At 42.6% G+C, this 24,130-nt stretch overlaps 1 protein-coding gene across 2 annotated transcripts in view; it reads right to left on the reverse strand.

Moving 5' to 3' along the window:
• Positions 1-16,071, reverse strand: part of slc8a3 (solute carrier family 8 member 3) — a 109,306-nt gene extending 93,235 nt beyond the window's left edge. For both annotated transcript variants that reach the window (XM_056394311.1, XM_056394310.1), the window contains exons 1-2: positions 15,095-16,071; positions 3,878-5,745 (exon numbers count right to left, since the gene is read on the reverse strand). In XM_056394311.1, coding sequence (XP_056250286.1) covers positions 3,878-5,658 — 1,781 coding nt within the window. In that variant the 5' untranslated portion in view covers positions 5,659-5,745; positions 15,095-16,071. The remainder of the gene's footprint in view (positions 1-3,877; positions 5,746-15,094) is intronic.
• Between the last annotated feature and the right edge of the window lie 8,059 nt (positions 16,072-24,130).

Here is a 24,130-nt window from a genome sequence, read left to right on the forward strand (position 1 = left end):
GCTCCAGATTAGGACTGTAATAAATTTCCACTCCGGTTGATAACAATGGGCCTAAAGTGTGTCAAAAGAGATTGAGAGTCAGCGCCTCGTAAAACAGGGTGAGAGAGAAAGGAAGAGCATGAGAGCTGAAGCATTATGTTGTCTAATTGTCCTGAAGGACATCAAAAAAAAAAAACAAACTTGCCCTTTAGACAGGGAGCGCACTCTGCCCTCATTGAGTCGCCACAATTAACACTCAATTAGCTGTTTTAACCACATGCCAAGGAGGGAATTGTGTAATTTGCAAAATGGAAATAAACATTTCCATTGTCAATTTCCACACACGCCACCGATGGAATATGAATGTAAAGTCAATGGAGGCAAATAAATTCTGTATTTTTTCATGTTGTGAGCGTTAAGACGACCCCGAGGAGAGCTTTCAAGGCAGCGGAAGAAACATTATTGTAATTATGCCTTTAGTGAATATTCTACACATTCATCCCCTTTTGTTTTGTGTATGGAAATGTTCTCATGAATCTTCTAGTATGCTTGTGGATGAAGCTGTCACTTCCGCTGCTCCTCTTTGTCTTTTTTATGGATGCACACAGAATCTAATTCATCACTATCCGAATGTAATTATGGAAATTTCTGGAGATTTGTTGGGAGTTCAGTAACAGCGGTCTGCCGTTTCTACAGAAGATCCACAAGTCTCTGAAGGAGGAAGGGGAGATTTTCATAATAAGATGCGAGCGTGTTCATGCATATGAACAATCTTCATTGTTTTAACTGCTTAATTGAATAATGTCCAGTATGTTTTGAGTGATCATACAACATTTATCATTGCTCTACAGTGAGTACATTAATCAACACTGACTGTAAGTTGCAGTAAAAGTCATATCTTGTTTATTTTGTACCACGTCCGTCAGTGTGGACAATAAAACTCTGTACAACTCTACTAAACGACTGCATATATATCAGCATGACTATTTCTTTGACATTTATTCCACAGATGGTGATTTTGACACTTTTAATTTAATTATCATATTAATTTTTTTCTTGGTAAACACGCCGCCTCTTCTCTTCACTGTCACTGGAAATGTCAAGAGTTTGCATTTACCACTGATTTAAATGCAACAATCTGATTTTAGTTCTTGCTAAAAAGGATTAAAAGGTCAAACATCATGACCTTTGGCCCCGGCCCTTCACCCCAGTCTCTCCACCTGACAATACATCTACACACAGTGTAAAAAAAAAAATCTCCACAACCTCAGCTCCTAATAAAGATATGTTTGTAAACTACAGAGAACTGGAGGAGGTTCGGCCACGTACGGCTACTCTGCAGTCTGAGAAGTAGTTTGACATTTTGGGAAATACTCTTTCCTACATTTGCTTTGTTACAGCGAGGATTGATATCATTCTCACGTCTGTCTGTTAAATATGAACCTGCAGCCAGGAGATGGTTAGCGTGGCTTAAATAAGGGCTTGAAACAGGAGGAAACAGCTAGTCTGGCTCTCTCTAAAGTTCCAAAATCCAGCTCTCAGTTTCTAATTAATTTTTATTATTATTTTATTTAATCAGATTTTATTCCTACATTTTAATAGTTTTCATTTACATATCTTATTTTTACTGATAAATTGTTGGTCTTAATTATTTTATTTTGTTAATGGCTTTTAATTCATACACATAATTTATTTGTTTGTTTTAATTTGTGTCTAATGTTTTATTCTTTACATTACCCACAAATGGTTTTGTGGTTGCAACTTCCGTAATAACTTTGTGCAGCACATCGTGCTTCCACGTGGAATGAAATGTGCTATATAAATAAAGCTTTGCTTGCTTGCTTAATTAACACTATTATCTTCAATTCAACATTTGACAGGTAATGTACCAGTAACTTCCCCAGTCTACGCTGGTTTCCTGGAAAGAAGTAGTGATAGTTAGCAAGCTTTAGAGCCATCGGTAGGTGCATTTTGTTACCTCTGGACAGATATTTTCACTTCTTTGTAATGTATGGTGAGGGAATATACAGTATATATACAATTATTTCTTCTCCCAGATCACTAGTATTTATCAACAGTGGCTCATGTTTTCTATTTCATGTAAACGTAAGATTAAAAAACTGACAATAATGTCTTTAACACAGTTCCTTACTGTTATGCTGAAGTGTTTTGAAGAAATAATTATGTAACCATACAATCAGATTGTTCTCCCAGATCACTACTTATATTTATCAATTCACAGCATGTGAAGTTGTGCACTCTCACATTGGAGAATTGCTGCAATGTAAGAGCATCTAACTCGCAGCACAATGTGCAACACAATAAACAGATCGATACACCAGCATTCCCTCACAATGCCAACAACATCACAGCAGTCTCATAATAATAGTCATTCTCCACATCTCTCCCCTCTACTCCCCCGGCAGCCTTCAGGCCGGGCCCAAAAAGCGTCTCTCACATAAATCAAGCAAAAGCCCTGAGAGCTCAGCAGGCCCCAGGAGCATGCTGATCACCCCGACACTCATTCCCCCGCCGCCGGTCTCCTGGGCTGCCTCAGCCCTCAGGAACCCACACCCTGGAGCACAGACACTGCCAGTCAGCCACGGCGTGCTGAGAGGGTCCTGATTGGTGGGGGGGGAGGGGTATGTCATGGAAGGATGTCACTTTGATTCAGTGCCTGCAGACTGATGTGTGAGATGCAAACGGATGCAAGCTGTGAAATAAACAAATCGATATTTCTCAAGAGGCGCAATTCTGTACGCATGCCAGTATCCCCGAGCATTGCCTCACATGCGCGGGACGAAAGGCCCGAGTATCATACGATACATGGCCCCCGATGCCATTTGTGCTACGGTACTGTGTGTTGCTATTATTGCAACACTGCCAAATATGCCCACTCAGTTGTAAGCCAGTCTTTTTGTAGTGCAGCATTGGACACAGATGGTACAGCTGACAAGACTACATAACATACACAATTTACATAAGACGTTAGTACTAATCGCAGAGGCTCATACCACCCTGTAAGTTTCAGTCCTATAACTCATGTTATATGTTATACCTACTAACTTAAAAGGCTGCCATGTACTGATTATTACATGAACCACGAGCCTGGCCTTTGACCTTTGGTGTAATTCTCCCTCTTTTTTAATATCCTGTTTCTGTTCCTCTGTACTGTTTCATTTCAATTGAAGTAGACATGAAACACAAACAATAAAAAAAAAGAAAAAGAAAAAGAAAAAAAGCATAAACCCCCAAAGTTCGACAAAACAAAAGCGGCAGGGATTAGAGAGGCGGGGGGGTGGGGGTGGGGGTTACTTAAGGACTTCCTGTTTCCACGGTTGTGTGACGAATCCCAAAGTTGAATCCCCATTGCATGCGACACACACAGGATCGCTACCAAAGCGCTCTGATGAGAGCAAAATCTCTTGACAGGAAAACAAGGGGATATAGAGTGTATGCTGCCTAAGCATGTAAAGAAAAAAAGCATTTAAAATTCACAGAGTGATGAGTGCTAACAGCGCACGAACAGGTTACCAAAGAATGTTCTCAATTAAATGATGTCAAGAAGCAAAAGAGACAACTTATTTGTATCAAAAGCGAACGCTGAATGAGACGTGTATCTGGCAGACTGCCGAACAGCTTTGAAGCTAGCGATCATATCGCTTCTTGACAGTTTTACCACCATCAAACTGCAATTCCACATCAAAACACACAAATCAATGGGACACAAAAACTAGGACACAAAGAAAATTGCTTATTTATGACTCCTAAACTCACTTCATTTTCAATAACCTTGGGTGATTAAAAATCGGATAATAGCCAATAATAAATCGCCAACAACAGATTAATGAAAAGCAACTGCCCAACAACCATTAGAAAAACAGAGTTGCTGTCTTACCACGTCTCGTCGTTTTTGAACTCAAGCTCTCCATAGGTGTCTTCAAAGTCCTCCCCTCCTCCTTTGGCGAGTCCCTCCATGGTGCGATAAGGCACAATGACCGTTCCCCTCGCTCCGGAAGTCCTCAGCACTTTCACTTCCATAATACCGATGCTCTCGCTGACGTGCACCGAGCTGCTCTCGAAGGTGAAGATGCCCGAATGATCGTCGTCCAGAATGGTCACGGTGGCCACAGCGGGGAAGCCCAGCATGGCCTTTGGGTACGGGAGACTGTTTGGGGACAGCACTTCGTCCTCAGTCTCCAGGACACGCAAATTACTGAGGCGCACAAAAAAGTGCTCATCCTCTTCAAAGATGTCATCGTCTATGATGCCAATGCTTATTTCCTTGATCATCTCTCCCGGTTTGAACACTACTGTACCCTCTGTGAACTCGTAATCGGCCCCGGCGTTAGCCGAGCCGTCCTCCGTCTTATAATCCACGTAAATCGTCTTGTTGATGTCGCCACCCTTTCTGGTGATGGTCAGAATGGCGGCACCACAGTTCTCGAGGCACTGGTAGACAGCAGGCTCAAAAGCGATCCGAGACACGTACTCTTCTGGCTCCTCCACGTGCACCTCCTGCACGCTGGCGCTCTTCTTCGCCTGTTCTGCCACGTGTTTCTTCAGGATATTTCCAGCGCCTGTCATCATGCGCGTGGCCTGGATGCGGTAGAAGGCACGGCTCTTTTGCTGATGCGAGAGAGCGTAGTAGTTGGCCATCTCCACCAGCTGATCCAGCTCTTTCTCCGGATGCTTCTGCTTCAGATCTTTCAAGATGCGGATCATGTCGCGCCGGGACTCGTCTACCTCTTTGCTCTCGATCAAACCGATCAGATTGCTGGCCGCACCTCCATCCATGAAGTGAGAGTTGACCATCTTGCCATCCATCTCGATTCCCTTGGAGCGTTCAGTCTCCGTCTCGATGATGACGCCCCTGTGTTTGTCGGTGCGATACTTCTTGTGCATGAACCTATAGAAGAGCAGTCGTCTGTCCGCCACCCAGGCAAGGAGTACACATATGGGGAAGAAGGCCAGTGTGAGCAGACCCTCCCAGACTTGGACTACGTTGGGAGAAAACACAGCCAGGATCATGTAGAGCCAGATGTAAGCAAAAATGCTCCAGCCTGCAGTGACAAAGAACACTCTGAGGTGTTTGACCTTGCGTACCTCTCCTTGGGGAATGACGGACACGCAGAGGCCAATGATGACGAACATATTGAAGGCTGCGCTGCCAACGATCGTGGAGGGCCCGAGCTCGCCAGATTTGAACTCGTGTCCACAAACCTCGATTACAGAAAGCATAATCTCGGGGGCGGACGAGCCTAAGGCCATGAGGGTGAGGTTGGAGACCGTTTCATTCCACACCCGGATTGTGGTGGTGGTTGTTTCCCCATTGGGCCTTTTGATGACAATTTCCCTCTCCTGGGAGGTGATAACCTCAATGGCCGCCATGAAGCGGTCAGCGATGATGGACACTCCGAGAAACATGTAGATGAGGGCCACAAAGTACACAATGACCCGTGCGATCTTGTCTCCCATGGACGGATCCTCTGGATACCATATGGGCAGGATGATCCCCGCGTGACACTTGGAGTTCCCCTCGCAGGTGGCATTGCTGGGACTGAGCAGAGGGCTCGGAGTGGTCCGGGCCTCTGTACAAAGGAAGGCTACAGCCACGGAGACCAGCCCCAACCAGAGGCAGGCTGACGACCCTGGCTTCACAGGCCTTGAACCCTCCATGCACCCTCCTTCGTCTCAAGGGTCCTTACCACACTGACAGTCCCTCTGGGATCCAGCACTGGGCTGTGCTTTTTCTCCACCCACCACCTAAGACACCAGACAGAAACAATAGAGATTATATGGATGTTATATTACATCTTCATCTTTTACGTTAGAAACAACATCCAGACGGGGAGAACAGTGATAAAACAATTGCATCAGTTCGCTTTGGGTCTTATTCAATAAATTAATGCATCTATTGCTTGATAAACATTAACTGTACTTACTCAATGCAGTACAATGCATTCACTTCAGTCACATCACAATTAAATAATCAAGGCAATCGTACAGTTTTAAATCTCAAGTTTAAGGAGTAGTAGTTGTAGAAGTATGTACGACTGTGTGTTTGTATTTCACAGAGAGGAAAACACACACTGTCTGAAGCAAGAAAGAAATGTCTCTTTTATATGAGTGCACAAATTTAAACGATCCAACTATCCCTCTGTAAGAGCTTCTGCCTCCTACTTTACAAACAGCACAGTCATGAGACCTTAATGTTAGCTAAGAGAGGCGGGCTGGGAAGCATTTCCTCGTGCTCAGAGATTCATGAGATTTTCAGGTCTGTAAACCACTATGTGAACAATGTAGATAACATTAGTTTAATAAAATCATAGCCTGTGGGCTCATTCCCAATCATAAAGTTTATTTTCAGTTAAGATGTGGATACATGCGCCCAATAATGTGGATTTGAGTGTGATTGTCTGAAATCTCAGGGGTAATACACACACAGCTCTGAACCAAACAGCTCGCTCAGCAGGCGTGCAATGTTGCCAAACTAAGCACTGTCCAAAATGTCGCATTGGCAAAAAAAAAAAAAAAACAGCAGAGGGGAGGCAGGAGACCGTCAAGAGGCAAACTAAAACAAAGGGTACAGATGTCCCGTCCAAATTCATTATATACTGAGCCCTAAATGCACACTTCCCGCTTCGGAGAGAGCAGCGTTACATAGACACTGTCCGAATTCATAAAAGCTCAGGCTAAGCATCTTACGTACCTCGTCAGCTCTCGTGAGACGGGACTTGACAATTCTTTTGATGCTAACAGCTGAGGCCAAAGGCAACGAGAGAGCGAAGAACAGTTTAACCACACCAAACTTAAAAGGGGACACAGGGGATTTATTATTCAGGCTCTCTTTTCGGTGGTATCTGATTATTTAGTGGTTCGGGAGGTTGGGTGGGGCCACTCTGAAGCTTTCACCACACCTTTGGGGCCCATGAGGCGCACAGGCAGTTTAGTCTGAATTAAAGTCATCTCTTCAGAGAGATACAGACAGTGTGAGTTAATCATTCCCTCCTGAATACACCGGAGGATTACATTTCTTTTATTACCTTGACAGTTGCTTTTTCTTCAGCTTTGTTTAGTTTGACTCATTTTTACATTTTGTACCTGAAAGTGCATTCTTGTGTTCTGATTCCTGGATAAAGGGTTGATTACCTCTGGGGCCTCTTGCACTAAAATATGTACAGTACGTACACATGGCACTTTAAGGCACTTTGGATAAAAGCATCCATTAAATGGCAGATGTTATGGCGTGTAATGCTGATTTCTTATTTGATTTAACTCTTACTAAGTACAACGGATCTGAACACTTAAAATAACTCCAGATACTTGAACTCCCAGGTTATATTTTTGGAAATGATATCATCCAGACGGACCACCAGCCAGTTTGGATGGCTGACAAAATTTTCAATGGAGGTGTGGATAGTCAAACAAGAGCTGGCATATTTGAAGCACTCGCATCTGTTCAAAGGCCAACACACACCTAACAGCTGAAGAAAAAAAATTAAACCAGTTTCAGTCAACATCTTGTGTGCAAATTCAAGCATTTGGAAAACCAATTAATCTATTCTGGAATAAATTATTTCTAATATTTCGAATTAAATGGTTCACAGGAACAAATAATTGCATTACTGGCAGTGTTATTATGATGCCTCTTGAGGGATCATAACCGCAATAACATTCAGAGACATATGTCCTTCCAGAAGCGCATTTTTTATTTTTTATTTTTTTTGAGGTGATAAAACATTAAAGGAGGATATCTCAGCTTGAAATTAAATTCCTCAGATGTTAAAAAAAGAAGCTGATTGCAGAGCAGCACACTGATCCGGAGGAGGGAAGAGGGGATGACAGCAAACGGCAGCAGAGGCAGAGACGAGGAACTTTAAATCTAACTGAATCAGCAGAGCCATTTATATGGACAGGAGCCAGCTATGCAATCTCTGTGAGAACTGACAGCGCTGAGCGCAAACAAAAACAACAGGGAAATAATTGAGTGACAAAGGTAACTTAATGAGAAAAAAGGTTTTGCACTGGTTTCGACTTTTTTTTTTTTTTTTTTTTATAAAATCAATCTGAAAGTTGAACACAGCAAGCCTCCTACAAGAATAACCCTTTAAAAAAACCTGTACATCCGTTCTGTTAATCAGTTACAAAATGCTATTAACACGTGCTGTTTAATTTGCAAAGATGAATAACTGTCAGCAGGGATGAATAAGATAATGTAGGCGCAGGGAGGCTGAGGGAAATGTTTCTCCTGTTTTAGAATCAGAGCAGCAGTGCTGCTGACCAGCTAGCTTCTCCCCTGTCTTTTTTATTGCATGGTGGCTAGCCAGGGTGGATGAGCAGAAACTGCAATGAGGCAGAAATAGACGCAGCATCCAGGATTTAAAGGCTAGGGAGGGCCTTTCAGTATGTTACAACCTGGGGACGGGAATGATTAAATGACTGGTTATTTAATTGTTAGGTGATATACTGGTGGAAGGGTAACCTGAATCTAAAGTGTCAGATCAACATCAACTCCTATATTTTCAGACCTACTAAAATTAGGTCGGCCTGCTGTTGTAACCTTGCTCGACCTTTCTATTTTTACACCAGTCGAATGAAAAGCACCATGATTTGAGATTACTGCATCAAACCTGTGATTTTAGGTCAATATGGCAAATGTGTTTGTTGTCATTCAGTGTTTCTGCTGAACTGATGAATGTAAATCCAATATTAACTCTTTTTTTTAGGTCTGTTTAGGTCTCTATCAACTCCTGAGGGAAATATCTGGCTCGCTAGCTGTTAAATGCTACATCATATTTACCAGCTGGCTTAGCCAACTTTGTCTGTCTACCGTTTGATGCTGGGAAAGTAGTGTGCAGTCCGTTTTAGAGCTGCTTAAATTCAAACACAGCTGCCTGCTAGTTGAAAACAACACTATGAGAACAGTGGGTGTGAACCAAATCAAAACAATGAGCTAAAAGACGCTTCAAAGCCTTGTCAAGCTGAAGGGAACTTCAGAGTCTGTGGGTTCATCCCTACCTTTTTCACATGCAAATAGTCTTACGATCAATTGTTAATACAAAAATATTGATTGTAGCTTCTTTAAATGAGCCTGACGTTGCCTATCCTTTCAACACTTCACTGTGATTTCCTGCAGCTTTAACGCAGACAGAGGGAGGTTCTTGTGTCCTCATGCGTGAATGTGTGTTATCAGAGTATGGAAGGAGGACAGTGATGAAAAAGAGTAAAATGTGCTCAGTCAGTCTACCCTGGATAAACAGAGGTAAAACAAAATGGCAAACAAACCAAATACCCACGAATCCAAGAGCAAACTGCCGGAGTGACACAGAGAATTTTAAAGATATAAGGTCATACAGTAACACTGGACAGAGGGAGTCAATTGTCTGGTAATACCTCCTGCCTGCTCCCATTAGGTTTATAAATTTCACAAGCTGGATAAAATCATGCTCAGAGATTATTTTGAAACTGTAAACTATAGTTGTGCCCATTTCCATATTATAAACACTATTGTTTGCACTATCCTAAGTAATAGTTTTTATCATTTTAAATGATCAATTTAGTGCATGTAAAAATGAATTCCTCATCTTTTCCAATTTCCCCTCATTGCAGCCCTGATATTAATATAATATGTACCACAACTAGTTCCTCTGCTTGTTATTAATTTCATCACTAAGAGCATCCTACTATGTACTGGCTCACTAAAACTACTGGTACTACTCTTGCTACTTCTACTTCATCATTACAACTTCTACTAATCCTCTTATAAAACCTACCAGGGCCCGAAAAGACAGAATTAAAGGGATAATACAGCAGTTTAGTATTTCATAGCATTTCCATAACATAACTTCCATGACAATGTTGTCTCTGAGAAATTACGTGTGTATACTATTAATCTGCAGCAGCAAAGAAAAAACATAATGCTGCCCTGATAATGTCTTTTTTATAAAGTAGGCTATTATTTACTCAGAGTAGTTGGTTAAAGATTGTGATATCGGTTTCAAACTGTCTGTGATGGCTTGAAGCACGAAAAACCACTTCTTTGTTCTACTGACAATGAAACCGTGATCTTTTCCTAACCATAACCCAAAGTGTGTTTGTTGTCTGAACCTAACCCCATGCAGGACTCAGGATAGGAACCTTCGTCTCCGGAGTCCGGCCTCGTACACCTGCATCCACCACAACCACCTCCCTATGACCTGCCTGCAGTACAAAAATGTAACGCACTACTTCACTGGTGTGACTATAATCCGGACAGCAATAACATTTCTAAGCTCAACCTAAATTAGTATCATACAAACTAAAAGCTCCCGTATGTAACTTTTCTCTTTAGTTATTTAGTTGACGTAAGCTTCAAATAGTACTGGCCCAAAATGAACTAACAAATCTTTTCTACTGGTATTTTTGTGAGTTCACTATGAATTCAGTTTACACTGGTACTTACTGCCTCCAGGAAATAGCCATATCCTTATTCTCTAAAGTCCAGCACAGACAGAAGGTCACACCTTCTCCCACCTATTCAGCTTTTATATGTTACAGAACTCACTGTAATGAGAGCATTACAACCCTAAATGGTGTTACAAACTCAACTGAGCGCTGTGACAAAGTTTAGTTTTAAGCAGTGCAGGTGCAGGAAACCATTCAGTACTACAAACCCGTAGACTCGAATCATCTGATGCTGCTACCAGTTCTCGTACAGACTCGCTGCCCCCGACACTTCCTGTACATGCTGAACTGCAGCCCATAAGAGCATATAAGAATAGCGAAGAGACCACTCGGGGGGGATTCGGGGCTCGCCAGATTCGTTCATGTACCAGATTGCGACAGTACACTCTGTGCCTGTTAGCCTGTTAGCTTGATATCCTGTGGCTATTACTCCTGATTCCTGCTGCCGGTGGACTTTGGAGAGACTCGCTGCTGCAGTTTGGTTAAGTTAAACAACCTTTAGTGCCTGTTAGTGTTAATAATTAATATTGTTTATTTTGTGGTAAAAGCACACAGGTAAAATCAACACAGTATTATCACAGTCAGTTTATTAAAAACATTAATTTCATGATTGATCTGCTTTATCTAGCCTACAGCTTCATAATTTAGAGGATAATGAAGCATATTGTTCAGTTTCCACTGGATACTGGCATTATCCACTACTGTGGCCAGAAAGGTCAGTACTCCAAAACTCAAAATATTCAGAGGCCTGAACCCGGTATATACAGAGGGGGGAAAAAAAAATCACTCTAACATCCTGGCTCTAGCTCCAAAACATATCTTAAATGTGGAGCAGCGCTGTTAAAGCGCTTCTGTGACCCAGACTCACTGAACAGCCTGGCAGCAGTGCAGAGATATTCCCTTCTAAATTTTATGAGCGAGTCTCGGCCTTCTAACCAGTCAGAGGAGGCTAAAGTCAGCGGTGGGGGCTCACGGCTGTCAATCAATATGTGAACACACTCCTGGTCTCATACCCCTACTTGCACCGAGACCGCTGGAAGACATCACTATGGCTGCCTCACTGGCTAGCAAGCTCCCGACCCCTACATCAGCTGAGACGGTGAATAAAATGAGGATGAAGGGGATGGGCTGGGAGGAGTTTAACCGAGCAGGGAGAGGGAGGGGTGGGACACTAGTTTGATTTCCAGAACTTGCATTTCGTTGCTTTAATTTCTAGGTGACTTTGTTGTCCATATTATGACTTGTAAGAAAAATGGTCGACATCAAAGCAACATCAGACCTTATATTTTGACTTAAAGCCCCCACCTGGTATTAATGTATCTGAATACATTATCTGGATAATGGCAGCTGTTCCACAGGCCTTTGGATTTATGCCTGGTGTTCTCATTATCTTGATTAGTCTGACAGCACTGATCAGATCTCAATATGCAAAGTAGTCAGACAGGGTTGGTGAAGTTGTCGACAAACATAGCATGTCCCAGATTGAGGGAAGCGATGCGACGGAAGGGCATCATTCATTTTTAAGTCACTTTTTCTGTGGAAAGACTTTCCAGCTACTGCCAGCACTTGTAGTTTATTCCAGGCAGCTTGAGGTGGAGGAAGGGGGCGGAGTTAGGTGACCTTTTAATTTGGTGGGTATATTTCTTTTCTCAAGAGTTTAGTCAAACTGTACAAATTGCATTACTGAGATCTGATCACAATATGAGCCTGATCACCCCTAGATGTGATCCGATCACGCTCCGATCACAATTCATTTTCTTGGTGCATTTACACCATGCATTAAAATGGATCGTTTCTTATCCAGATGTGACATCCAGATACAGATCACATGTTAATTGACAGCGACTGTGTTTACATTCTTTCACTTACTTTGTGATACCGAGAGGTGGGATTTATAGAACCGGAGTTCCCAGGTAACAAATAATAACAACAAGTAATAACATTATTTCGCTGTGTCGCATTATTGAATTTATTGGCAATCAGTGATTGTTCGATCAGTCCCTCGTTAACTTCTCGTCTTCACTCTCAACAAACTTTGCCGCCATCAGAAACATGCAGTGGTTAACACAAGCAGACAGTCACACTTCTTGCGACATCATCAGGGTTATATTTTTTGACTTTCAAAAGTTCCACACCCACAAAAGACTTTTGCACAATCTTTTAACAAAATTGCAATGTTAGATAAATGCTGGCACTATAGCTAATATGGACTGATTGATTGATTGATCGCTCATTTAAGAAACACAAACACATAATCTTAAGCCATAACGTAAAACTCATTAAAATGATTACATTAAAGCACTCAGACAGTCTGTTCAGGTGTATGACCTCACAAGGATTTCCTATTGATTTTCTATCTTAATATTGACTTTCTATCTCAACACAGATTGCACTGAGTGCTGTTTGGCGACGGAGAGTGAACGACCCCATTTCTCTAAGTGTACCACCATTAGAACCGTGACCCTCAAATTAGGAGCTACACAAAACAATTTGCATACTAATTACTGTTTTAAGGATTGTATTCTGTGTTGCGAATGCGGGGACTAATCACGACTGTTCAGAAGCAGCTACCAAAAAGTATTATAATCAAGTGAAAAGACAAAGTTGTTCACGATAACTGCACAGGAACTTAGGAGCCATATTGCAGCTGACATATTCCAATTACTCCGACCTCTTCGACCACAAATAGTTGGGGGTGAACCCGATTAAACTCGATTTACACAACTTCTAACCGCTTTATTCTTCAGAAAATATAAAGAGGTAGAACTCAGTGATATTTACTAAATCAAATATCACAAATATTTATAATCCAATAACATGTATGAGGATATGGTCTCTATGAAAATGCCATTCATTTTACCCATCTTTATAACATTTACTAATAGGCTATACTGTATCTCCCAGCTAATAAAACAGATCAATAAAAATCCATTAATAAAAGAGTTCACTGATTTTTTTTTTTTAAGGAGGTTCCTGTGCAAATATTCTTTTACTGAAACTACAAATATTTTGTAAAAAATTTTACACTGAAACATACAAATTCAAAAAAATGTATTTCATGTTTTTCCTGAATTGAATTCGTGTCGAGGTGGGAGAAAGCTGAAGCAGCATGACGACAACCATCAGAGGACATTAATACTCTCCATTTAAGTGCACACCGATTTAATTCCTATAGGGCTACAAGCTCTTAAGGCACTTTTATCCTGTAAGAGGGGAATTTTTCTAGTAAATATAACTTTAATCAAAATCAGGAATTCATACGTGTGTTAGGAAAAAAAAAAAACGTGTTTAAAGCTTTACAACCTTTTGTGATCAGGGAGGAACCTCCAAGAAAACATCTGGCCAACAGAACATCAAACACTCATCTGTCTCTGAGCTGGAATAATTAGCTGATTAATCAATTAGTCGATCGACTGAAAATAGGCAACTGTGATGATAATTAGCCATTTTTAAAAAGTTCTCTGGTTCCAGATTTGAGAATGAAAATATTCCCAAGTTTATTTTCTGATATTAAACTAAATATATATTTGAGTTGCTTTTTCACTGTTGAAGGAAACAAGCGATTTGATTATGTCAGCTTTGGCTTTGGGAAACTGGGATGAGCATTTTTCATTATGTTATGAACCTAACACTTGACTAATCTTTAAAATAATCGACAGACATGTTGCCTAGTTGCAGCCATAACGAGTCTAACTCTGAGATTAAAACCTTGGATTTTAATAAGAGAGGTACATATCAATGATTTAGTGACCAAGCACCATGCACACCCTTCTGTATGTCCTGACTGGTGCAGACAGCGTTGACTGCTGCTCACAGATCTCCTTCCCTTTCCCTATTTTGGGATGGGGGTCTTGTTTAAGGAGGCTATTTGAGATGCGCGTAAACATGGACTCAGCAGAGACACAGAGAGCCTCAGCTGTTCCTGATTAATCATCGGAAGGCTGTTTCGCTCACTACACCGATGTCAGTGCTACCTGAGGGGGGAATCCCTGCTGGAGCACCCATAGGCCCGCACTGTAACTTATAGGGTGCATATAGGCCTGCGTGTGTAGATGCTTTTATTGTGTCTTTGCTGAAATTAACAGGCCTATACATGACTGACATCAGGAAACACTTGGCCCCAGAATAAAAACGTAAACAGTGGCAGGCCGTGCGAGGGAAACCACAATACAAGCAAAAAAAAAAATACGAGATTAAAATTCATATATAAAAACTGGGAATCCAGGTGCTCAGCCAATCAGCAGCAGGGACGGCTCGGAGGTGCTGTAACAACCGGTATCCGTTACTTGCGTTGACAGACGCCAATTATTTTAATGGCACACCCATTAGACGGTATCACGAATCCATTTCAGCCCGTTGCAATGGATCATATCTGCACAATGATGAGGGGCAACGGGAGCGGATAGACAGGTTACAGCCTGAGCAGAACGAGGCGCCCCGGAGTGACGGACCACATCCCGCTCTCATCTGTTAAGACTATATCGACTGTGTTTCGCAGCTACACGGATCTTGAGATACATCTAATGTGGCTGATGTGATCTGTCTCGTGTTTAATTAGAAAGCCTGCGTGTGTTGAGCACTGACTGTGCGCCAGGTTGCATCACTCATTAACGCACAGATGATTTAATATCAGTGAGTTTGCATCATGCGTTGTTCGTTATAACCTTACCTGGATTTGTATTCCGGGGAGTTTATGTAGTGACTGCGAAATAGCTCCTGTCCGTCCCCTTTATTATTGTTTTGCCGTTCAGATCAGCCGTGCCAACAGTCTCAAAATAAGCTCGCTGTTTGGATCTCTGGAGTCAAACGTGCTCCTCGGACCAAATTCCCCCGGTGAAGCCGCTTTGTCGTCCTCATGTACGGAGAGGCAGGTTCCCCCCAGCCTGCTCGGTATTGGCGATTGTATCAAACCGGCCAGAGGTGATCGCTTTTCGTCCTCTGCTGCCTTGGCGCCCTCCTCCCCAGATCCTCCCCGTCTGACGGACTGACCGGGTCGCAAAGCTGTCAATGACGAGGGAGGAGGAGGAGGGGGAGAGAGTGTGTGTGTATGTGTGTGTGAGAGTGGGAGGGGGTCTGTATTTTAAGGTTGCACCCTTGGTAGGAATGGATCTTCGGAGCCCGTCCGCACGGCTCTCCCTCCTCCTGCAAGCCGTGAATCAGCGCTCTCCTCCTCCTCCTCTCTCCGCTGCGATAGCGCAGGAAATCTATGATGTCGCTCTTGTGGGAACAGGCGCTGCTGTAGAGCTCCTGTGTGCCGGCTCCTCTCTACAGAAATGGCCCACCGATATTAATATTAAACACTGTCGTACATTAGAAACGCGCTCAGCTGTGCGCACCGCTCTTTAAGTTACCACGGCTGTCAGCTGGACTTTGCGCACCATCGGAACAGGCACGACCCGTCTCCCCCCGCGCTGCCTCGGCTTCTGGAGCTTTCAGTGATTCGCTGGAGATGAGCTTCATCTATGAAGTCTCATCCTCGGATAATTACTATTGATATTAGGCCTCTTCTCGCGCGGTGGAGGTGTGAAATGGTTGCGCCCTACAGCCCTCCGCCCCCCATTTGTAAAAGTCACACAGACAGGCTCGGTTAGGCGCGCAACTACGTCACCATCAGCTGAGAGAAGAAACCTGCAACACAAAGCATAAATATCGTCCAGGCCCACAGCCCACCGTGACAACTGTGCACAGTGGGAGGGAGGCGGGGCTGTGAGGAGTAAAAAGATTGTAATTAAGGAACCACTTGCTATTTAACCTCTGTAAACTCTGTATGACTCCTCCTTCAGACAAACACTGCACAGCTCTTCTCATGACAAACTCTGGAAGTAGCCAACAAAAAAAAGTTTGCAGCTTCATGACTACGATATTAAGATGTGCGTGTATGCACACAAACAGGAAGTTATTTGGAGAACTGTATGCAACGTCTTACAGAAGCTGAGAAAGAACATTTCAGAGGACTTTTTTGAATTGAATTAGAGCATGGTTTTTAATCAGTGCCACAGATTCTGTTAGGATGTTCCACAGCAGTAACATTAGATCAAGTCCATACTAGACTGAAGTGTCAGTCCATATAGTTATTTCTGTGATCAATAACCTAAATATCTTTTAACACAATTTAGGAAAAAAGTTGAAATACTGCAACACAGACCACAAGCGTAGGGCTAAGCATGAGGCTCTCCATGGGGCTAATGAATCATCATAAAGCCTTTAAAGCAGCTAACTGTTCAACAGTGAGAAGATAGCACTCTCATGTCTCGCCATTAAATATGTATATAGCCAGCAGCCAGTTAGCTTAGCTTAGCACAAACACAGAAAACAGGGGGAAGCAGCTAGCCTGGTTCTGTCCAACCTGCCAGACTCCAGAAAGTCACAACACCTGGAGAAAAAATACTCACATAGCTCCCAGTTAATTTACTTAAACACATTTAAAAAAAAAAAAAAAAAAAAAAGTGAAACAAATTCATTCATAAATTAACACAAATTAGAATTTCTACCCCAAATGTCAAACTATTCCTTTAAACAAATCCTGCTCAAGTGGCTCCCAGAGTTCAGGCGCATCCTCACCATCCTATTTGTGTCTCTTTGTGCCCCCTCTTGCAGTTGCATTGCACAACCCAGTGATCTTCCATCCCCCTGTTAGATGCATTAGTAGCCAGTAGATAATGAGCTTCACTGGGCACACAGTCCTTGATGCAGCGCAATCACCCATAACCACTGCTGACAAGACAGACGAAGCCCCAGAGACAGGAGCAAAGCGGGAGGATGTTGACACTGCCACCACCTCTAATTACAGCATAACACCGACCTGAAGCATTGTGAAAAAAGATCCTAAAAGTCCCAAGGCAAACCAAACAGTGTGTAAAATTAATACAAGTATTAAAAAGTCTTTAAAATTAATTAGCAATTAATCAATAATGAATTATAATTAATCCACCCAGAAACAACATGGAGAGACTTGGCGCAGTCTTCTCATTGCAGTAAGCAGAGTCTCTTTTCTTTTGGGATGGAGCCTATATGCAAAGCAGGAAAAAATCAATTGGGTCCGATTTTAATTACATAGTCCGGCACTGTGGCACAGAATCTTATTAGCCTGTTCAGATTTCCATGCTTGTTAAATTCAAATATGAAATTCAAAAACAATCACTTCCCAAATGGACCGGGGGGGTTGAGACGGGCCAATCTGGTCAGGCAGCCCCCACTACCACCACCACCACCACTACCACCACCACACCCATCCGCCATCCTCCACTCCCCTCCATGTAATGCTGTAATTAGTATGGAGAATATGGTTGGATGTTTTAATGAAGTTTTCTTATCTGCAGGGGAAAGGGTGGAGGCAGAGAATACACTGGACAGATTGATGTGCAGACTCTTTAAGCGTACCTGCAGCCAGCATGCGTCCTATGATTGGAATTCAATGCCTGCTCTTGCCTCTCTCATCAAACTCCTGCATGAGTTCAGTGATGATTAATGGATTATACTTGAAATCAACACAGCGGGCCTGCCCGTGCTTCCCACTGAGCGGAGCGGCACTCACGAGGACGGGAGTGGGCTTGATGGCCGTAGCCCTGAAACTGACTGGATGCATTGATTCCGTGAGAATAAAGCAACTTCACCTGCCCTCTCCTTCCCGTTTGCCCCTCAGTATGCCCGACGACGGTCGAGGCCCCGGATCAGTTTCACTAAAACGTCTGGCATGCAGCAGAAGCAGAAAATCTGGAGCAGGGAACGATACAGCATAGCACAAGAGAATAGTGCTGCACTTGCACTTTGTGATTTGTATTTTCTCCCTCTCTCTCTCTCTCTCCTCTCTCTCTCTCCCTCTCTCCCCGTGCTGCGTTCGGCACTCTGCACATGCTGATAATTTGTAGGCTCGAGTTGCAACAACTTCAGTGGAAAAAAAAAAACTGTCAGGGCCTGGCTGGTGAGAGAGAGACGAGGGAGGGAGGGGGAGGTCACCAGGGGAGTTAACACTGACATCACCCCTCGGGCGACGTCCACTTACGACGGTCAGTAATGAATAGTGAAGTTGTGAAATGAGAAAGGTAAAGAGTCACCTCACATCAGGATCTAAAGACCTTGAATCTGGAGGGTGCCTTCCTGTCACCAGTGAAAGTGTGTGTTTGGAGGGTGGTGTGATGGTGGGGGGGGTCAGACATAGAGCAAAGCACCGAGTCGGGAAAAAGTGATGCATGGCGCGGAGGGATGCAACACTTAGCTTAAATGAAAATATGTTGTGAAGGGTCAGTTCATTAACTTACCACTAGTCCTTTCTGGTCATGCAAAAGCTTTTGGTTTCATTCGCTTGATTTTTTAAAATATCTGTCTCAGACATTTTAGCCTTTACCCCAGTGGGACGCAGGTGAATCCAATTTCATATGTGGTGTTCACAACTTGAAAGAAAAACAGAAACAACAAAATCTCTCTCCCGAAGGTGCTCCTGCTTCTGTGGTTCATAAAATTTTGTACTCGTGACCTCTTCATACAAAGCCTTGTCTACACGCAACTCTTTATCACATCTATGAGTTGTGAGAAGTTCAATAAAAGAATGATTTCCCTTCTATATGACAGTATGTCAGTAAAACTACGACATGTCAAAGATTAAAGAAAAGTCCGAAAAATAAACATGATGAATTTAGTGGTTTTTCTTGTTTCTTTGTGCCTTGTCGGCCCAGAAAGCGGCACAGCAAAATTCATTCACGCGTCCTGGTGATAAGCCTGAGATGGTGCTGGAAGCAGTATTGTCCATCTGTGCTCTGGTAACTAACTGGACGAAAAAAAAGTTAACCCTTCATGATGTCTCTTTGTACCACTGACTCCCGTGTTACGACTACTACAAACTTTGCTGCAGATCTTCGCAGAGCTCTTTGCGCTTCAGCGGAGCAGGTCTATATACGATGGTGCAACACAGCCAATGTGATAGCATCCTCAATTTTCAAGTCTTCAGTCCTGTGTTCCCTCAACAGCTCAGCTCCGCCAAGACACTCTGCAGCTGGCCCGTGGCACAGACTCACGTCAAAGTCCACCAAAGTGAAACTACATGTGAGATCTACAATCATCTTCATCTTAAGGGGTCAGTGACCAAAATGGTTTCGCAGCCACTGCATCACAACATCTCCGTCATCCCATCTTTCAGACCTGCATGCATCACCTTGATGGGTGGATATGTACATAATCATATTGAGGAGAGGAGCCGGTTATTCTCCATATAACGCTACATAACCTTGACCATCCCCTGCACCAATAAATCCTCTCCTCAAATAAAACCCTGACAGCCCATAAATATACAGAGTGCACTGCAGATAGAAGGGAGCCCTGCGCTAAGCTTTCACACTGTATGTATTTTCAGCTCAAATAATATCCACAGAGACCGGTATTTGCACACACATAGTATAGCTTGTCTATGGAGAGTGCCACTTCTGCAGCTGCAGCTACTGGAGCCGAGCATTCAGTGGTTCACTGGTCTGGAATACATTTGCAGCGGAAGATGGGTGAGAGAGGAATACCCACACTGACTCCATTACATCAGAGAAACAGTGAAGATGAGTGCAGGGCACTGGACTTCACACTGATCTACTCATCTGCCCCGTGCCTTATGGTGCTGAATGAAAAGAGAAAGGAAGGATGAAGGGAAGAGAGTCAAAAGGAAGGGACTGCGAGAAGACGGGAGATCGAGGCGGAGAGGTCGGCTCGTCTGAGGGGTCTCGGCTTTGCACGCTCGGGCCCCCTTTGCCCGACAGCCACGTCTCCATGGCGACGTGTGGCCCCTGCCTCGGTCCTGGGGAGAGTGGAAGTGACGGCAGCGATCTGTGCGCGTTCCGTCTGGCTCATTATGTGGGGAATGAAGTGAAACAGCCAGGGGGTGCATTTGTTCTGCGTGGACTACCCCTCAGCTGCCAAGCGTCTGTCTATTTATAGAAATGAAATGAGAGAGCGAGAGTGAGGGAGGGAGGGAGAGAGAGAGAGAGGGAGAGAGAAAGCCTAAATAAAATAAACACAGGGGTCATTTCCCCGCTAACTTTCCTCCCTCCTTCCATGTAGAATAAGTCTATTTTTCCTCGTTTGATTCTGCAGCTCTCTGTAAGTGACATTTCAGCGAGTCAGTCGGGTCGGGAAGGTTGAGGCTCTCGCTGACCACAGCTTCAGTGACTTTGTTTTACTATCTGGGACAAGGGTCTGATAAAAACACACAAATACACACCAGGGCTGCGACTCAAGTTAATTGAGTTAGTCTTAAGTCATTATAGTGCTTTATAAACCATTTATTTTATGTTTTTATACTTCTAATAAATGCTAAATAAGGGAACTTAAAGTGTTACCACTGATAATTGACAAATAATTTTAACTGCTGTTGATGTTTGTCAAATCAACTAATTAACACCAATAGCCTGTACACATTTGGTTATACTTTATATACAACATAGTATACAAATTCTTGAAATATGCGATATGATAACTAAAACATAATCTGTAAGAATAATAATTCTGTGATAATACAAAGGTGACATTATCTTTGTATATGTTGTCTGATACACACTGTAAATTGTCCCATTCAGTATACAGTATATCTAAGTTAAGGGCTATTCTTATCAAAAATGTGTTTTTGGTTATTACATCATTGGTTTATAAGAAATGTCTATCAGCTGATATATCAATAATCATCATCATTTTAAAACTCTTAAATATTGATATTGGTATTATCCTTGCTCGTCCCTCAGTGTACGGCAGTGGCAGACAGCGGTGCTGCTTCCCACTCCTCCACCCAAAACTGACTTTGTCAAACAGATTGTATCATTTGTCTACATATAAAAACCTTTGATGCTGTAAAAACCAACTAAACTTAAGGATTGAAGCTTTAAAAAGATCAAATGAAACCAGGAGTGTGTCTTCAGTAATTTAGTGGGTGTGACTTCAGAGTCCAACTAATGAAGTCAACACAACCCGTCAAACTAAAAAGCCTGTTGGTTTAGAGTCAAGGTGGGCCTCACACTGTCTAATGTCCTGCCTCAACAGCCCGTTTTAAAAGGAAACATCACATTAAGGAAATAATAATAAACACTAATACATGTATTAAATATAGTGTTGTTTGAGGATTCGCCAGGAAATCCTCAGACGAGTCACAGAGTATTTTGTATTTCCTCACTGAGCTGAATGATCGTGTCGCCAATCTTTGTGAAAAATGTCTTCTTGTGAGTGGTAATTAATCATCATCTGGAGTGTGTGAGAGTGTGTTTAGGAGGGGGGATTTCTTCATTCACTCAGGGCCAAAAAGACCGAGTGCAGACTGGTTCGTCTGTTGAGTGTTTGCACATCAGAGCCGAGATGATGTGGCTGCAGCGGTTTGATTTGATTCATGTCAAAAACCTACTCGCAGAGCTGCAGATCGAGCGGCCAAATCTGAATGATACAGGAGCTCCAGAGCTGCATGGGGCCACTGAAAGATGCTAAGGATTATGTAGTGTTTCAGAAGCCCAGTTCTCATAGGGCCCAGAATTTCAACCAGCTACATGATTCTTCATTAGTTCTCCTGCTCGCAGAACGACTTGGTAAATATTGAATTTCATTTCCCCATTTTTAGCTCGTCCAATGAATATTTAACAACGTTTTCTTGCATTTTCAAATGAAAAATTGAACAGCACGTGAAGGGATGGGCCTTTTTCAAATTAGGACTCCAGCTCATCATGCATCCTGACAGGTCACTTACAATAGCAAGGCCCTAAGGATTGACCCATTTTGGCCTGTGACGACTACACCCATAGAACTGGAGTGTTCTGAAACATATCTTTTGCTACAGAGCTCTCAAGTCTCCTTCACATGGTTCATTTAAAGTGGGCTCTATAGAGAAGCTGTGAGGCAGAACGGCTTTGCACAATTAGTGAGGTTACGGATGGTTCATCAAACACACACACACACACACACACACACACACACACACACACACACACAAACACACACACACAAACACACAAACACACAAACACACAAACACACACACAAACACACAGCTAAATAAATACCATGTGATGTACATTTAACACAGGACTGAAAAATTACTAAACAAGGAGTATTTAGTTTAAAGCGCAGTTCATTTCATCTGCAGAATACGGAGAAACATACGTCAAACAACAAACGCCTGTGAAAAAATTTCATTCACTGTTTTACTTTGAGACTGAAGAAAACCTGAAAATGCGATGATTCTCAGGCGAATTCTGGACAGCGAATGAATGGATGTTTATTCATGGAATATTATGAATAATCTGTGAATAATAATATTCTCAGAAAGTGGAAGCCACACTGGATCTAAAAATACGTGCACCATGTCTATGTGTTCAAATTTGACTGAGTTATTAGTCCATCAAGGAGTAGGCTACAAATTTTGATGCAGCAATTAGGTGATAAGGGTTTTTATATCCTTTTATATCCTGCTGCAGCTGCTGACCATGTGGGTAAGCCGGCGTAACCAGATGCTGAGCTACAATAACTAACTTCCTGTTGTCTTTAGAAATCCTACATGTACCTGTCCCTCCTTCCCCATCAGCTCTCCCGCATCCCACTTGGAAGGTGAGACTCAGTTTGAAAACCTCTGATCCAAAGTAACAGGGACACTGTTTCTGGAAAGAGATGTGATTGGGTGAGTTTTTAAAAGCAATTTAGGAAATATTTCATTATAACCACGGGAAACAAATCATCAGCGACTATGTACATGCTGATTTGAGTTGTCCTGAAGGATCCTAAAGCTGAGGAAGAGAGGAAGACTAAAGGTCATCCACTTCCTCAAGCTCATCTCACTGCATTCTAATGGAAACTGTCACCATTTCAGAGACCAAACTATTGTCTGTGGTTAAACCCCACTCACTGTGTTGCTTCATCAAACTGAGGGAAATTCAACCACTAAATATCAGTTCATCACTGGGGTGAAAACAGCATGTAGGCTTATACTTCTGCAGACAAGTGACTGCATGTACAAGTATTTGCTTAATCCACAAAGCTTCTTGTGCATTAAATCACATTAAAGAGCAGCGTGAGCTGTTATTGATTTCTGTAACAAAATGCTCTTTTGACCTACCCCATCCTCCTGCCCAGAGAGGGTCAGAGGTCAGATCTCAGCCCTCAGCTACAGAACAGCAAACCTTGGCACTGGCAGCTTTTCAGTGTTGTGCTGCAGGACAACTCAGCAGGGTGGATTTCATGGCTTCAGCATCTAAAATGTGAGGATCTGCTGCTTTTCTTTCTAATACTTTGTTTCCATTATAAGCTTGGCAAAACAAACATTGTTAAGGTTTCACTTTGAGCTCTGGGTAATTGTGCTGAGCATTTCTCATTATTTTATTCATATATTTATTATTATTTATTTATTTATTCATTATTTATTTCATTGAGAAAATAATCAGGCGATCATTCCATGTTCCAAATAATTTTATAATAAAATAATATTAGTTCTGTACAATAGTAGTCCTGTACAGAAAAGTTAAAAATGAGCTGTAACTCAATCCAGCTAATACTTCTACTTGCATACTGATAATAAGTCTATACCCCCCACCCCTCTCTCTCTTCTTGTTACGAAGTCCGGTGAAATCGGCCACTAAACACACAACAAGTAGCACACCTGAATAAAAAGGTACCCTGTGTCCATGAGAGCCAACCTAAACAATCCAGGCACAGTCGTTAGCCCACTAGCATTGCCGTGATATGCCCCGAGGCAATGCTA

This window comes from Seriola aureovittata, chromosome 13 (assembly GCF_021018895.1).
Source record: "Seriola aureovittata isolate HTS-2021-v1 ecotype China chromosome 13, ASM2101889v1, whole genome shotgun sequence".
NCBI classification, from domain to species: Eukaryota; Metazoa; Chordata; class Actinopteri; order Carangiformes; family Carangidae; genus Seriola; species Seriola aureovittata.